The sequence below is a fragment of the Babylonia areolata genome, chromosome 2 (genome assembly GCF_041734735.1).
Source record: "Babylonia areolata isolate BAREFJ2019XMU chromosome 2, ASM4173473v1, whole genome shotgun sequence".
NCBI classification, from domain to species: Eukaryota; Metazoa; Mollusca; class Gastropoda; order Neogastropoda; family Buccinidae; genus Babylonia; species Babylonia areolata.
In genome coordinates, this window is record NC_134877.1 from 69,087,708 (window position 1) to 69,103,904 (window position 16,197).

Here is a 16,197-nt window from a genome sequence, read left to right on the forward strand (position 1 = left end):
CACAAGTACGACTGGGCTTTAATAAGTGCATGAACCCGTTTCTTCCAAGCATTGTCGGGGGTGTGCATGCGGGGTATGTTCATGTTTCCATAACGCTGCAAACGCTGGCATGGATTACAGGATCTTTATGAATGTGCGTATCTATCTTCGGCATGTGCATGCACACGAAATAGGTTCAGGCACAAACAGCAGATTTGCATCAGGTTGGGTTGTATGTACAGGAGGGAAAAAAACTGTAAAAAAAAAGAACCAAACCAACCAACAACAAAAACAGCAACAAAACCACTCCAAGTATTTTTTTGCTTTGGTTATTTAAAATTAAAAAAAATAAATAAAAATCACCCCCTCATGAAGTAAAAACCTCACCCCAAGCAGAAAAAAAAAAAAAAAAATCACGCAGAAAAACTTCGTTTTTGGGTGTTTTTTTTTCGTGATGAACAGACATGATTATCTGATCTGAAGTTATGCATTCTCTTCAACTGTACACTTCGATGTCAGTTGGTGACCCAGTTAAATCGCACCCTGCAGCAACCTAAGTGACAGTTTCATCAGCCAACTTACGTTGGTCGTGACGTGGAGTCAAGTCAAGATTATTCCAAAAGTCCGCATGGGGGCACATGGAAAAGACAAAATGGGCAAAAGGCAAACAATATTTGAAAAAGAAAGAGCAATTTACGTACTGGAATGCGATCTTTTCAACTCACATATTGATTGGAAAACTTTGCGAATAGATATCATTTGTGCAAAACTGTAATTCTCTCAACTGTGATTACTGACTAGCACGGAGAGGGTGTGATGCAGTGATGCTCCCACAAAGGGTTTTTTTTCTGTAGTATTTTGTCTGGCAACACCGGTGATGTGGGGTGATTATGTACACAGTACGTAAGAAATGCACAGTGGTTTACAGCTCTAAAGGTTAATGGTTAAAGGTCACATAGACTCTTACAACCATCGTTGTTGTAAATTCATATCCACTGTGTCTATGGCTCTGCCATAGGAAGGCGGAGTACAATCCTCTCTTCCTGTCGTTTTAACGGTCCCTAACCAAATGGGAATAAAGTACCTTTCCCAAGGACACACCACCATGCCAAAACAGAGCCTCAAACCCTGATCACTGGTGAACGCTGATTTAGAAGTCCTGAGCCTAACCAACTCTGACACGGTGCCTACTAATGCGGTACATATACAGTACAAAGAAAGCAAATTCAGAACATATATGGTACTGAAGGAAGCAAAGTGGTTTGTCACTTTGAACTGTTTGTCAACATCAGGGTGGGTATGCAACAGACCATCGCACCTGCCCATTTGCCTTGCCTTATGTAGATTTACCAACATGTACACAATTACTGGCAGGCTCAATGGTCTTGTGAATATCACACCATAATGACACAGCCTTTGTATGAATGCAGTTTGGACAGACTTCAAACATGCAACATCTGACTGATAACTGTGTGGTAATTGGAAAGTGGTGGAAAAATTTTGTGGTGATACACCAGATAATTCAGAACATAAGAAGTGGTTTGGGGCTTTCTAACCATTTGTAAATGCTTTGCTGGAACTGGACATTTTGTTGTGAAAGATGTGTGAAGTGATTATATCACATTTCAAGCTGGTGCCACTTCCATGTGTTACCCCTTTCCTGAGCTTCAGCATGACTGACAAAACTTTGTCTATCACACACACACACACACACACGCACATGCACTCGTAAATTCACAAAGGAAAAACAAAATGAACAGCACAATTCATTTTTCAGTTTATTCATTTTCAATTTAATACAATTATCACCAAATCCCATTTATTGCACATGCAGTAAATGATCTGTACACATTTCAAAGTGCCAGGAATGATGCAGAATAATGCATATACCAAGGAAATTTCCAATCCCCTGAAATAAAAAGAAAAACCTCAGTTATACATTTCTCAGTTTTAGTCTCAAGGAGGCTTCAAGGTGTGCAGACTAACACATATATGCTACACCACATCTGTTATAAGAAAACAATTTTTAGATAAATAAATTAAGTGCATGGCTGTCAGGAAATCTTCAATATTTCTATCAAGGCTAGGGCTGTGTTTTTTTGTTTTGTTTTTTTTAACTCTGAGGATAAATCTTTTCTGTTTTCCAATTCCAGTGATTTTCAGCGCAAGGAATGATAATACACAGAACACAAAAACTATGTACCGGACACAATAAAAAGAATCCATTCATGTCCTGAAATCACAGCAGGTTCTTGCTGTCTCTCACTCTCTCTCTCTCCTACTTGCTCTCTGCTCTCAATTTTTGTTCTTCCTCCTCTCTCTCTCTCGCTCTCTCTCCTTCCCATTCATGTTCACTACTATCATTCTCCTTTTCTCCCCCACGATTTCATACAACAAATATACAGCCACTGTCACACTGTCAGAGATGCACCTAAACCCAGAATCAGAGAAGAAAAAAAACAGAATTGAGAGCACAAGGAGTGCAGGCATGTTGGTGTGGGCAGGTGTGTGTGCTGCTCCAACTTCCTCCTCCTCACCCTCTTTCACAGATCAGGTCTATCACCTGCAACACAACACAGCGCAGTGTTCAATATCCTCCTCCTCACCCTCTTTCACAGATCAGGTCTATCACCTGCAACACAGCGCAGTGTTCAATATCCTCCTCACCACCCTCTTTCACAGATCAGGTCTATCACCTGCAACACAACACAGCGCAGTGTTCAATATCCTCCTCCTCACCCTCTTTCACAGATCAGGTCTATCACCTGCAACACAGCGCAGTGTTCAATATCCTCCTCCTCACCCTCTTTCACAGATCAGGTCTATCACCTGCAACACAACACAGTGTTCAATATCCTCCTCCTCACCCTCTTTCACAGATCAGGTCTATCACCTGCAACACAGCGCAGTGTTCAATGCCTTTGTTTCTTCGTCATGCAAGCATCTTTTCACTGTCAGGTACAGAATGAAAAAAACACACATGCATACATCAAAAAACACATGCTAACACATGCGTACACACACACACACACACACACACACTGTATATGCCCATTAGCACACACATACATACAAGATGATGGTTTCAATACTTGTGTTCTCTGCACTGTCCAAGATTGCTAAGTTTGAAATCATGTCAACATTTATCGAGGATTGCATACACAGTCAGCTGTGCATGTAGAAGCACTACAGCAGCCATCATTATTACCATTAGTTTATTGTTCGTTCTTTAGTTTAACGTCTTTTCACTGTAAGTGATATTAGACGAGGGAAGGAAAAAAATCGAGTGGGAGGAGGGAGATGGAGAGTAAGTGAAAGTGTGTGTGTGTGTGTGTGTGTGTGTGTGAGTGTGTGTGTGTGTGAAAATGATTGATTTATGTTTTGTTTAAAAAATAAACAAAAAAACCCCCATAACAATATAACATATTTCAAATGAAAAACTAACAAATGTAACAGCGAACCAACTGGACAATTTAACAAGGAGTTGAAAAAGTCATATATTAGCAATGGACTGCTGAAGATCGTCAACACTGAAGATGATTTCAGTTCAGGGATGTGAGACTTGAACATATCGCAAGTTGGTATATGATCGGCTGTTATGTGAGCACCACAGATGCAAGAAACATTACTGACATATTTTGTCCTAAAACAATTGATTTTCCATCTGCAGATTAGAGAAATGATTTGCCTCTTATGAAAATCATTATGGTAATGTTTTCCCATGAAACCATACATTTTCTTTATGTTTATTAGTTTATTATCATCATCACTATCATCATCGTTATTGCTATTATCTAACTCACACTGTGAGCCAGCATGATCACTTACTATCATCATCATCATCGATCATTGTTATTATTCAACTCACACTTGGGTCTGTCATGACTTACTATCATCATCAATATCATCAGTATTATCATCATGACTACTACCACTATTACTACTACTACTACTGATATTATCATCATCATTACTGTTATCCTCCCACTCACACTGGGTTCCATCATGATGGGATCCACACAGCGATGAACAGAGCTGCAGACAATTTCATCCAGCAACACCTGTACCAGACTGTAACATGCCAACACACACACACACACACACACACACACACACACACACACACATTTTGAATAAAGGGATCTGTGACATCACTAACATCTGTGGTAGGCACCTCACATATCAAAGGCAACAACAAAAAATAAGAGAAAATAAAATGACAGGAATGACAGGGAACCAAGAGAAGGTATTTATTTATTTATCACTGTTGTTTATATAGCGCAGCCAACTACACAGGGCCATACAAAGGCTGAAAACACTGGCCAGTACTGAACTCATAAACCCGGACAATAGCACAAACTCACCTTTTCCCTCAGCAATAAGTTCAATTGTGGCAGGTCCACTTCCTTTGCGTTAGCTGTGCTTGACTATGTGTGTATATATATGTATGTGTACATAACTACATGCATGTATATGAATGTGTATTGTGTGTGCGTGTGTTTATGTACGTTTGTGCCTGCCTATGTGTGCAAATGTGTTAGGGTAGCTGTTAGATACACATGTATGTTAAAATGTATGCATGCAGTGTGTGTGTGTGTGTGTGTGTGTGTGTGTGTGTGTGTAGTCACATTTTGGTGTGTGTATGTAACATAGATATAATGTTTTATGTCAACAAAAGCATTTTTGTAAAGCACCTAGAGCAGATTTCTGGATAGTGTGCTATATAAGTATCCATTATTATTAGTATTATTAAACAAAAAAAACACCTGAAAGAGAAAATTAGACAGAAATTCATCCCTTTCATGTCAGTATCGAAGTAACCACATTTAAATAGTATTTTGTTTCTTTCGAATGTTCTGCACAACTGGATGAAATCTGTAATGCTCATCAATTCATGATTAATGTTGAACATGATCAGAACAGGGTTTTCCTACATTTGAAATAAAGTGTTATTAGTTTTAAAGATCACATCAAAGTGTTGTGTTCTATTGTACTGCATAGACAGGCGCAATAGCCGAGTGGTTAAAGCGTTGGACTGTCAATCTGAGGGTCCCGGGTTCGAATCACGGTGACGGCGCCTGGTGGGTAAAGGGTGGAGATTTTTACGATCTCCCAGGTCAACATATGTGCTGACCTGCTAGTGCCTGAACCCCCTTCATGTGTATATGTAAGCAGAAGATCAAATACGCACGTTAAAGATCCTGTAATTCATGTCAGTGTTTGGTGTGTTATGGAAACAAGAACATACCCAGCATGCACACCCCCGAAAACGGAGTATGGCTGCCTACATGGCGGGGTAAAAACGGTCATACATGTAAAAGCCCACTCGTGTGCATACGAGTGAACGCAGAAGAAGAAGAAGAAGAAGATTGTACTGCACTGTTCTGTGCTGTGTTGTGCTGTTGTTGTTTTTTTTTTATTGTATTGTATTTAGTTTGAAGAATGCATCAAAGTATGTAGACTGATCCATAAACACCACACCACATTTGCTTGTGTGTGTGTGTGTGTGTGTGTGTGGTGTGTGTGTGTGTGTGTGTGTGTGTGTGTGTGTGTGTGTGTGTGTGTGTGTGTGTGTGTGTGTGTGTGCCTACAGTTGACTTAATCAAGATTTTGCGACTTTTAAATATCATTATTATTATCAGTAGTAGTAGTAGTATTTTTATGTATTTATCTTTTTTTTAAATTCTTTTTTTCTTTTTCTTTTTTAATTATATTATTTTTACTTTACTTATTTTATTTTTGTTATTTTTACTTTTTTTTTTTTTTTTTTTTTTTTTTTTTTTTTAATTTGGTATTTTTATTCTATTCTTTTTTTTTTCTTTTTTTTTTCTTTTTTTTGTTATTTTTACTTTAGTTATTTTACTCTTCTTTTTTTTTCTCAAGGCCTGACTAAGTGCTTTGGGTTATGCTGCTGGTCAGGCATCTGCTTGGCAGATGTGGTGTAGCGTATATGGATTTGACTGAACGCAGTGACACCTCCTTGAGCTACTGATACTGATACTGCTCAATAACAAATTTTTTTTCGTAGAAAAGGAAGCAGATGCCTGACCTCTGCATAGACCCAGTCCAATCATCAGGACTTATTTTAGTAAGATACCTTTCCTTTAAACTTTTCCAAGCATTCTGATTCAGGGTATACCGTTTTTCTCTAGGAGTGCTATCTTCATTATAATCATCATCAGGGACTGTTCAGCACGTGATCATCTAACAGAACTTTGTGAGGAAGGGACAGTTTTTTGCTGCCGTGTTTTATTTCATGTGTGAGCTAACTGAATGCTGCACACAGGGAACTTGTTCATCTCATCTGAAAGGACTAGCACCCAGACTACCACTCTAGGTGAAGTGAAGGAGTGGGGGGATGGTGGGGGGGGGAACCAAAATCCTGGTCCATGTATGGGAATCGAACCCACAGACACTGGCTTCCTAGTGGGACGCATCATGACAAAGCCACAGCTCCACCGTGATGGTTATATTCACTGTCGTCATGATCGGTCTGCACTCAGCCTGTGGCCATCAAACAGTGGTCTCCACATTCAGATAAACCACAACACTGCGCTGGACCACAACAACAGCAGATAAAGTGAACAGAAAAAGCTGTCCTGTAACACAACAAGCTGATGCAAAAGTGTAAGGGGAGGTAGGTGGGGAGGTGGGGGTGCGAGGAAAGGGGGTTGAGGAGTGTGTGTGTGTGGGGGGGGGGAGGGGGGGGTGGTGGTGGTGCGGAGTTGGGGGCGACAGATGTTGTGCAGGAAATGAAACACTGGGAGTAAAGTTCTCTGTTCAGACAGACAGCTGTAAACCTGCAGCCATACAGACCCTGTTCCATCACATCGAAGTGTTGTGTTCCGTTGTACTGTGTCGTTCTGTGCTGTATTGTGCTGTGTATTATTGTCCTGTAATTGTATCACTTTTTTGTCACAAAAGATTGCTCTCTGTTGAATGCGGGCTTGGAGACCGCATTGCAACAGTGCAGTGCCACTTAAAAAAATTTAAAAAATAAAAATTTCTGTCTATGAGAGCACATCACCAACAGTCCAGTGCCACCCTCTTAAAAACAACAACAACATTTCTGTCTATGAGGGCACATCACCAACAGTCCAGTGCCACCCTCTTAAAAACAACAACAACATTTCTGTCTATGAGAGCACATCACCAACAGTCCAGTGCCACACTCTTAAAAACAACAACAACATTTCTGTCTATGAGAGCACATCACCAACAGTCCAGTGCCACCCTCTTAAAAACAACAACAACATTTCTGTCTATGAGGGCACATCACCAACAGTCCAGTGCCACACTCTTAAAAACAACATTTCTGTCTATGAGAGCACATCACCAACAGTCCAGTGCCACACTCTTAAAAACAACAACAACATTTCTGTCTGTGAGAGCACATCACCAACAGTCCAGTGCCACACTCTTAAAAACAACAACAACATTTCTGTCTGTGAGGGCACATCACCAACAGTCCAGTGCCACCCTCTTAAAAACAACAACAACATTTCTGTCTATGAGGGCACATCACCAACAGTCCAGTGCCACACTCTTAAAAACAACATTTCTGTCTATGAGGGCACATCACCAACAGTCCAGTGCCACACTCTTAAAAACAACATTTCTGTCTATGAGAGCACATCACCAACAGTCCAGTGCCACCTTTTTTAAGATTTTTTTTTCTATTCTCAAGTGAAATTGGTTTGCCATCAAAGTGGGTTTTTCTATACAACTTCACCTCAGACAACACTTTTGTTGCTGTGGTTTGTTTTATGCCCACTAAGTGAAGGCTGCACTTGTGACCCCAGTTTAAATGACCGAATGACAAGCACCCAGACCATCACGTCCAGTAGAAGGGCTGGGGGAGAGTTAAAAAAAAGAAAAAAAAAAGGTTTGTGTATGGGGGAATAAAACGTATGGGCATTCAGTTCCTAGCTGGGTGTGTTATCACACTGCGCCACCTGTGACAACCATTAACAGCACAATGTCCCTGTTCGTCCTGGTTTACTGCACAACACAAAGCAACCCCCTCTGCATGCTGATAGTTCTGCTGCTCTTCATAATTATGCAGGCAGTGTGTGCGTGTATGTGTGTGTGTGCGTGCGTGTGGGTGTGTGTGGGGTGTGTGTGGGGTGGGGGTGAGGGGTGTGTGGGGGGTGGTGTCTGTGTGTGTCTGTCTCTGTGTGTGAGTGTGCGTGTGTGTGCAATTCAAATACGCACTTTGTAATTTTGTGGGGGAAAAAACAGAATGTGCAAAATACAAATATCTCCAATTTTACAACAGAAAAATTGCTTCTTTATTTGTCCAGTATATTGTCCCCCACAATTGCCTGTTATTCCTCTGTTCTGTTTTTATCAAAATAATCATTTTCCTTTTCACTTTCACTGATATTCAAATACATTCTGGAGGCAAAAATGTAATATGCTGGATTCACATATCTCCAGTTTTACAACAGGTTCAGTACTTCTTTTTATCTGTCCAATATATTGTTCATCAAAACCGCCTGTTATTCCTATGTTCTGTTTTTGTAAACACAACACTTTTTTTTTTTTTTCACTGACCAAAGCATTCCCCCTACTGGAAGTTTTTTTGTTTTTTGTTTTATTTTTGTTTTTCACTGACAGTTTCACACAATAAATCTCTGGTTTACCATCCTTTTATTCATCTATTTAGCTATTCCTGTTCTAGTCAATACTTTTCAGTTGGTCCCCAAAGGCCAGCTAGCACTTTATAAAAATATTTTTACCATCTAAATATTCCTACAGCATTTCTTATGCACAGACAGTAAAAAAAAAAAAAAAAAAAAAAAAAAATTAGTGTTCTACTCATCAGTACTTGGCTTTTTTTTTTGCTTTTTTTTTGTTTTTTTGTTTTTTGTTTTTTTTTGTTTTTCCTTTGTTTGGTTGTTTCTGCACAGTTGATTATTCCAGTATTCTTCAAAAGCTCCCTCCCACTCTGCCTAACTTTCACACAACAAACATGTACACACACACACACACACACACACGAATATAAACATACTTATCAACCCCCAACATCTAAACCAAAGGCATACACACAAAATACATATATGCATGCATTCATACATACCTCTCAACCACACACACACACACATGCATGACACAGACACAAACATACACACACACACACGACACACACAGATACACACACAAACACCACACACACACACAAACACCACACACACACACATACACACACAAACACCACACACACACATACACACTAACACCACACACACACACACACAATGTATGACACAGACACAAACATACACACACACACATACACACACAAACACCACACACACACATACACACACAAACACCACACACACACATACACACACAAACAACACACACACACACACACACACACACACAAACACCACACACACACACACATACACACACAAACACCACACACACATACACACACAAACACCACGCACACACACATATACACACAAACACCACACACACACACACACTCAAACAATTACTCTTAACCCTTTGGCTGCCAGGAAAATAAGATTTAAGTGAAATCTATTTGCCAGGTTTTTTTCCCAAAAAACTGGTATAAATCTTCAAAAAATTCTGTGCTCTTTGTTATTGGAGAAAGACCCATAAAAGTATACATTTTCCGAAAGGTAAATGAATAAAGAATACAAAACACATTTTTTCCCATTTTATCTGTTTAGTGACATGATGTTGTTTTGAAATAAGTGTTTAGTATTTTTGTCACATTTTCAACTTGTTCATTACAAACATTAGTCAGGTACTTTGCACTAAAATATCATATTTTCTGGACAAATGGGTATCTGCACATACAAAATCATACTAGAACCACAATAAAATTTTTAAAAAAGTAAAAAAAAAAAAAAAAAAGAGATAAATACACAATGCATTGTGACTTCTCCAAGTGACAGGCCACACCCCCTCAGTCTCCACACCCCTCCTCTTCACCCCTCTCACATGGTTACTTGATCCACTTTTCATCAGACTGCATTGGCTGAGTACTTTTCATCAGACTGCATTGGCTGAGTGCCAAGAAAATCGTTCATACTGTGTCCTGCTAAAAATTCAGTCAGTTTCTGTCGCCTGATACACCTGTACAGCCGGCATCACTTACTGACAGTTTATCTTGGCCACTCTCTTGATTGCTCCCTTTATTTTCTATCAAATTGTCCTATAAATGTTCACCACTGTCGTCTCCTTCGAAATTACGCTTCAATTCTTTCTGAGCATCAGCAAAAGAAAGCAATCTTCGTTGATTTAGTTCACCACGATCGCATGTCTTGAGCAAATTTTGTTGAGCGAGCAAGGAAAAGAGCCAAGCAAACACTACGACAGTAACCCAACCAAAACGTTCAAATAAAGGACTGCCTAATGACGTAGGTGGTGTTTCTAGCTATGAATAGAATCTAGAAAGATTCCTCAAGCTAAATCTACCACTATTTTTGTCAATGAACTGAATGCAAACCAGGGAAAAGTCAGAATACTTCAATGACGAGTTATCTGGTCATTGTGGCAGCGAAGCGTACATGCTTGGTGACGAGGAGTTATCCTGTCACATAGGCAGCCTAGGGGTTAATACACCCCAATCTCACTTCAAAAGAAGAAAAAAAAAGGAAATATCATTTTCCAAACGATGTTAATGGTCACAAGTAATTAAAACAGAGGGATGAGTCACCATGCAACTCATGCACAGCTGTTGTCCTGGGACTGAGGAAAGAATCATGGTGACATGTTCATTATACACGGCAACCTGCAACCTTTCTGTGTGTGTGTGTGTGTGTATGTGTCTGTTTGTTATGTGTGTGTGTGTGTGTATGCGTGCTTGCATGTGTGTGTGTGTGTGTGTGTGTGTGTGTATGCGTGCGTGCATGCGTGCAAGTGTGTGTGTGTGTGTGTGTGTGTGTGTGTGTCACCATGCTGGTTCATTGCCTGTGGAAACACCTGCAACAATAAGATACTCGTTTGGCTGTGTGGAGAAATCATAAGTGCTTGTCATAAACGGGGCAGCGCAACGACGTTCTGAAAGGTAGGACGGCGTATACACCAATTCAGTCCTCGGAGGAAAGCGGTCAGATGCCATGTCTCTTGGTTTTTACGATGTTCAAACACACATGAATCATCAACGCAGAAAAGAGAGCAAAACAATGCTGTTTTGAAAGTGTGTGTTGTCTAATTATGGAACACGAATCATCAGCGCACATACACAAGAATGCAAAAAACAACCCTGTTTCCAAAGTCTAGTTGTCTTATCAGAATGCATGTGAATCAACACTGTACAGTGTCAACCAACAACGAAATACCACACAACAGCCGTCAACATTCCTGCACACACATGGAGAGTGGGGATCAAGTGCCTCAATGTGACAAGGAGGGTACAGGTTTAGTTTTCACAAACACTGGGGTTTCCTTTACCCCCCATCCTTCCCAGCCCCCTCCCCTGTCCACAAAACACTCAGTGGCGGTCTTTGTGTTGGTCTTACAGATGACATGATTAACTCACTCAGTACGGCCAGTCCTCTCTTCTCCTCTACACAGACCCCTCGGATGTCCAGTGGGTGTCTGAATGACCCAACCTTTAGCTTCCATCGTCAGAATTGTGGTATTCTTTGTCAACATTCACGTCTTCAGTATAAGAGCCTTCCGCTTGCAATATTTTGATGATGGTAATTGGGGTGAAACGCTGTTAACATCGTCTCTTTCGCCGTTCGTATGGAAAGAGTTAAACAGAAAGTCCTGTGGCTGTCATGTGCAAACTGCATGCAAAAGAATCCCCGAGCGTCAAAACAGGTTATGCACGACAAAATTCTGTATGAAAAATCCATTTTGATGGGCAACAAATGTATACACAGAGAAGTAAAAAAAAAAACAAAAACAAAAACCACAAAACATCACCAAATTTCACACTGTTATGATAAATAAATGTAATAGAATACAAAAAGGAACCCCTCAAAAAATATAACACAATACAAGCCGACACAGATACAGATATTTTTCTTTTCTGCTATTTTTGTTTTGTTTTTGTTTTTGTTTGTTTGTTGTTCCTTTGTTTCTTTGTTTTGTTTTTTGTTATTGCTTGCACAAAACGTCCTTTTCTTTTCAACCACACTTACTGACCATTAACGTATTAATCATTTGTTGTTATTGCTTGCACAAAACGTCCTTTTCTTTTCAACCACACTTACTGACCATTAACGTATTAATCATTTTTTGTTATTGCTTGCACAAAACGTCCTTTTCTTTTCAGCCACACTTACTGACCATTAACGTATTAATCATTTGTTGTTATTGCTTGCACAAAATGTCCTTTTCTTTTCAACCACACTTACTGACCATTAACGTATTAATCATTTTTTGTTACTGCTTGCACAAAACGTCCTTTTCTTTTCAGCCACACTTACTGACCATTAACGTATTAATCATTTGTTATGGCAAGCGTTTTCATAGTGCACAGATCAAAGAAACCAAATATACTTAGGAAGCACACACAAATGAAAAAAACAACAAACAAACATACAATATACATATAAATATATGCATCCTTATACATTACTTTATGACACACACAGGTGTCAGGTCTGGTCATTAGATCTGCTACTGGTAACCTGTAATCCAGTACAACCTGTTCAGGGTCGGGTTGCCGACGACTAAACCGGCACTTCCACCGCTCCCTTCTGGGACTGGTGAGGCGGGTGGCTAGACACCCTTATGGAGATCCATAAAAGGGCGTCGGCTCAGGAGAGCCACCGACGGCCATCTAGCTCCACTGTGCTGTGTGCATGCCACACGCAGTTGGCCCCCGGGGTGTGTCTACCCATGTATGCGAAGTCTGGATCCGGCAGAATCTGCGGAAGAAACCTATCGGTTCAACGGAGAGGAAGGCGGTTACAGCAACGCACTGTGGAGTGCAGAGAGCAAGATGAGACACCGAAAGGATATCTTGGTCATCCACTGCATCCGTGCTCATCCTCCAGTCGTCTCGACTTAGTCTTGCCACTGGAAATTGGTGGACCTGGACGAGAGAGTGAGGTCGACGTTGCGCAACTCCTCTTCACTTTAAACAAACTCATCGCGCAAGTCATCAGTCATCCAAAATGACCTTTCATCCTTCATCATTTCATCACCCCCAAGTCCTGTGGCGACAGGCGAGCGACGAAACGACAGGTGTGGGTACAGTGGCAGTCACAGCCGCAGACCTGCACGCAGGCGGCTCAGGCCATAGGGTCGTTCTTCGTCGACAGGAGCAGCGATGGAGCTCGGCAGCCGTCTGAGCGTCTGAGCAGCCCTCTTTAGGAATGCACTGCTCACCTCCCTGGCATGAGGAAGGGGCTAGAAAAGGTGCCCTAAAAATTGCCTGCTCCATATCACCCTGGCCAGCATACCGCGGCTGACGGGGACCCTACATCAGCGGTCGAAACAAAGAGAAAGAAAAGAAAAAAACAAGGATCGTTCCTCTCACCATTGGTGCTTGGAACATAAGGACTCTCCTGGACAGAGATAACGCGGACAGACCCCAAAGGAGAACAGCACTAGTTGCATCCGAACTCGCCAGATACAACATCGACATCGCAGCCTTGAGTGAGACTCGGTTTGCAGGCGAAGGCGAGCTCTGTGAACGGGGATCTGGTTACACCTTCTTCTGGAGTGGACGAGGAAGCGAAGAGCGACGTGAGGCTGGCGTTGGTTTTGCAGTAAAAACAGCACTTGTCAGCAAGCTAGCTGGAATCCCAAAGGGAGTCAACGATAGGCTTATGACCATGAAACTCCCACTGGCATCTGGCCAGAAGCACCTCACCATTGTCAGTGCCTACGCCCCAACCATGACCAACCCGGATGAAGTGAAGGCGAAGTTCTACGAGGACCTTCACTCTGTCATTGCTGCTATCCCTAAAGCAGACAAGCTCATCATTCTTGGGGACTTCAATGCTAGAGTTGGCTCTGACTACATCTCCTGGGATGGAGTGATTGGAAAGCACGGTGTGGGCCACTGCAACCCAAATGGATTGCTTTTGCTTCAGAACTGTGCAGAGCACGAACTGCTGATAACCAACACAGTTTTCTGCCTCCCTACCCGAAACAGGACGTCATGGATGCACCTTCGCTCAAAGCATTGGCATCTCATCGATTATGTCATCGTCAGGAAAAGGGATAGGCAAGATGTATGTGTAACAAAGACCATGTGCGGCGCCGAGTGTTGGACAGACCATCGCCTTGTAGTCTCGAAGCTGAATATTCGAATCCAACCCAAGAGACGCCCCCAAGGCCAGAAGGCTCCAAAACGGCTCAACATCGCTAAGCTGAAAAGCATCACCATCAAACAGTCCTTTGTGGAGCTGCTGGAAGATCGTCTGGAATCCACCTCTCTGGACAACCAGAATGTGGAGTCTGACTGGAGGACCCTGCGTGAGCTGATCTATAGTACAGCTTCAGAGACCCTGGGACCCATGACCAGAAAGCACAAAGACTGGTTTGATGAAAACTGTGATGAAATCAAGCAGCTTCTGGATGAGAAACGCCGTCTGCATCAAGCCCACCTGAGCAACCCAAAGTCCACATCAAAAAAGGATGCATACAATGACATCCGCAGGACTGTTCAGCAAAAGTTACGCCAGATGCAGGATAAGTGGCTGAGTGACAAAGCTGATGAGATCCAGGGATATGCTGACAGGCATGATATGAAGAGGTTCTATGATGCCTTAAAAGAAGTCTACGGCCCCACATCCTCAGGATCATCCCCCCTCCTCAGTGCAGATGGGAATACCTTGATCACCGAGAAGGAGAACATTCTCGAACGATGGGCTGAGCACTTCAACAGTGTCTTAAATCGCCCTTCCTCCATAAATGATGAAGCCATAGACCGTCTCCCACAAGTCGCCACCAACGAAGCACTGGACGATCCGCCAACACTTCTTGAGACCCAGAAAGCAATCCGTCTGCTATCCAGTGGCAAAGCACCTGGCTCAGACTCCATACCAGCAGAGGTCTAGAAGGATGGAGGCACTGTGCTGACTGAGAAGCTTCATCAGCTGTACTCACTCATGTGGAAAGAAGAGACGATCCCCCAGGATTTCAAAGATGCATCTATCATTCACTTGTACAAGCGAAAGGGGAACCGGCAAGCCTGTGATAACCATCGGGGCATTTCCTTGCTCTCCATCGCAGGCAAGATACTTGCCAGGATCCTACTTAACCGCCTCACAGCACACCCTGACCAAGGTCATTTGCCTGAGAGCCAATGTGGATTCCGGAAAGAGCGCGGAACCACTGACATGGTGTTTGCTGCAAGGCAGCTGCAAGAGAAATGTCAGGAGCAAAATGCTGATCTGTTCTCCACCTATGTCGACCTCACTAAGGCCTTCGACACCGTGAGTAGAGAGGGACTGTGGAAGATCATGGCCAAGTACGGATGCCCTCGGAAATTTATTTCCTTGGTCAGCCAATTCCATGAAGGCATGCAGGCTCGAGTCCAGGACAATGGTGAAACATCTGCTCCTTTTGCTGTCACAAATGGTGTCAAGCAAGGCTGCGTCCTGGCTCCAACGCTGTTCAGCCTCATGTTCTCTGCAATGCTTACTGATGCCTTCAGAGATGGCGATGTTGGAATCGGCCTAAAGTACCGAACAGATGGCAAGCTGTTTAACCTCAGAAGGCTTCAAGCAAAAACGAAGGTCATGACAGACATCATCAGAGACTTTTTGTTTGCTGATGATTGTGCCCTCAACGCTGGATCTGAAGCTGACATGCAACTCAGCGTCGACAAGTTTGCCACTGCCAGCAGGAACTTCGGCCTTACCATCAGCACGAGGAAAACTGAAGTTCTCCATCAGCCAGCCCCAGGGAAACCCTACGTTGAGCCCAACATCACAGTCAACGGTCAGAGACTCAGTGCGGTGGAGCGGTTCACATACCTTGGCAGCACACTGTCACGAAATGTGACAATCGACGATGAAGTGAATGTCAGGATTGCAAGAGCAAGCGCAGCTTTTGGTAGACTCAATGCAAATGTCTGGAACAGAAGAGGCATTAGTCTTGAGACCAAGCTAAAGGTCTACAGAGCAGTAGTTCTCCCCACACTACTGTATGCCTGCGAAACTTGGACAGTGTACCAACGACATGCCAAGAAGCTGAACCACTTCCACACAACATGCCTCAGGAAGCTACTGAACATCAAGTGGCAAGACAAGACCCCTG

At 42.4% G+C, this 16,197-nt stretch overlaps 1 protein-coding gene across 2 annotated transcripts in view; it reads right to left on the reverse strand.

Moving 5' to 3' along the window:
* Positions 1-1,750: 1,750 nt before the first annotated feature.
* The window catches only part of LOC143276677 (vacuolar protein sorting-associated protein 51 homolog), a 46,038-nt gene continuing 31,591 nt past the window's right edge, over positions 1,751-16,197 (reverse strand). Inside the window, exons 21-22 of one of the 2 annotated variants that reach the window (XM_076581310.1) lie at positions 3,972-4,050; positions 1,751-2,542 (exon numbers count right to left, since the gene is read on the reverse strand). In XM_076581310.1, the coding sequence (XP_076437425.1) occupies positions 2,513-2,542; positions 3,972-4,050 (109 nt within the window). In that variant the 3' untranslated portion in view covers positions 1,751-2,512. The other variant, XM_076581319.1, reaches the window with a different exon arrangement.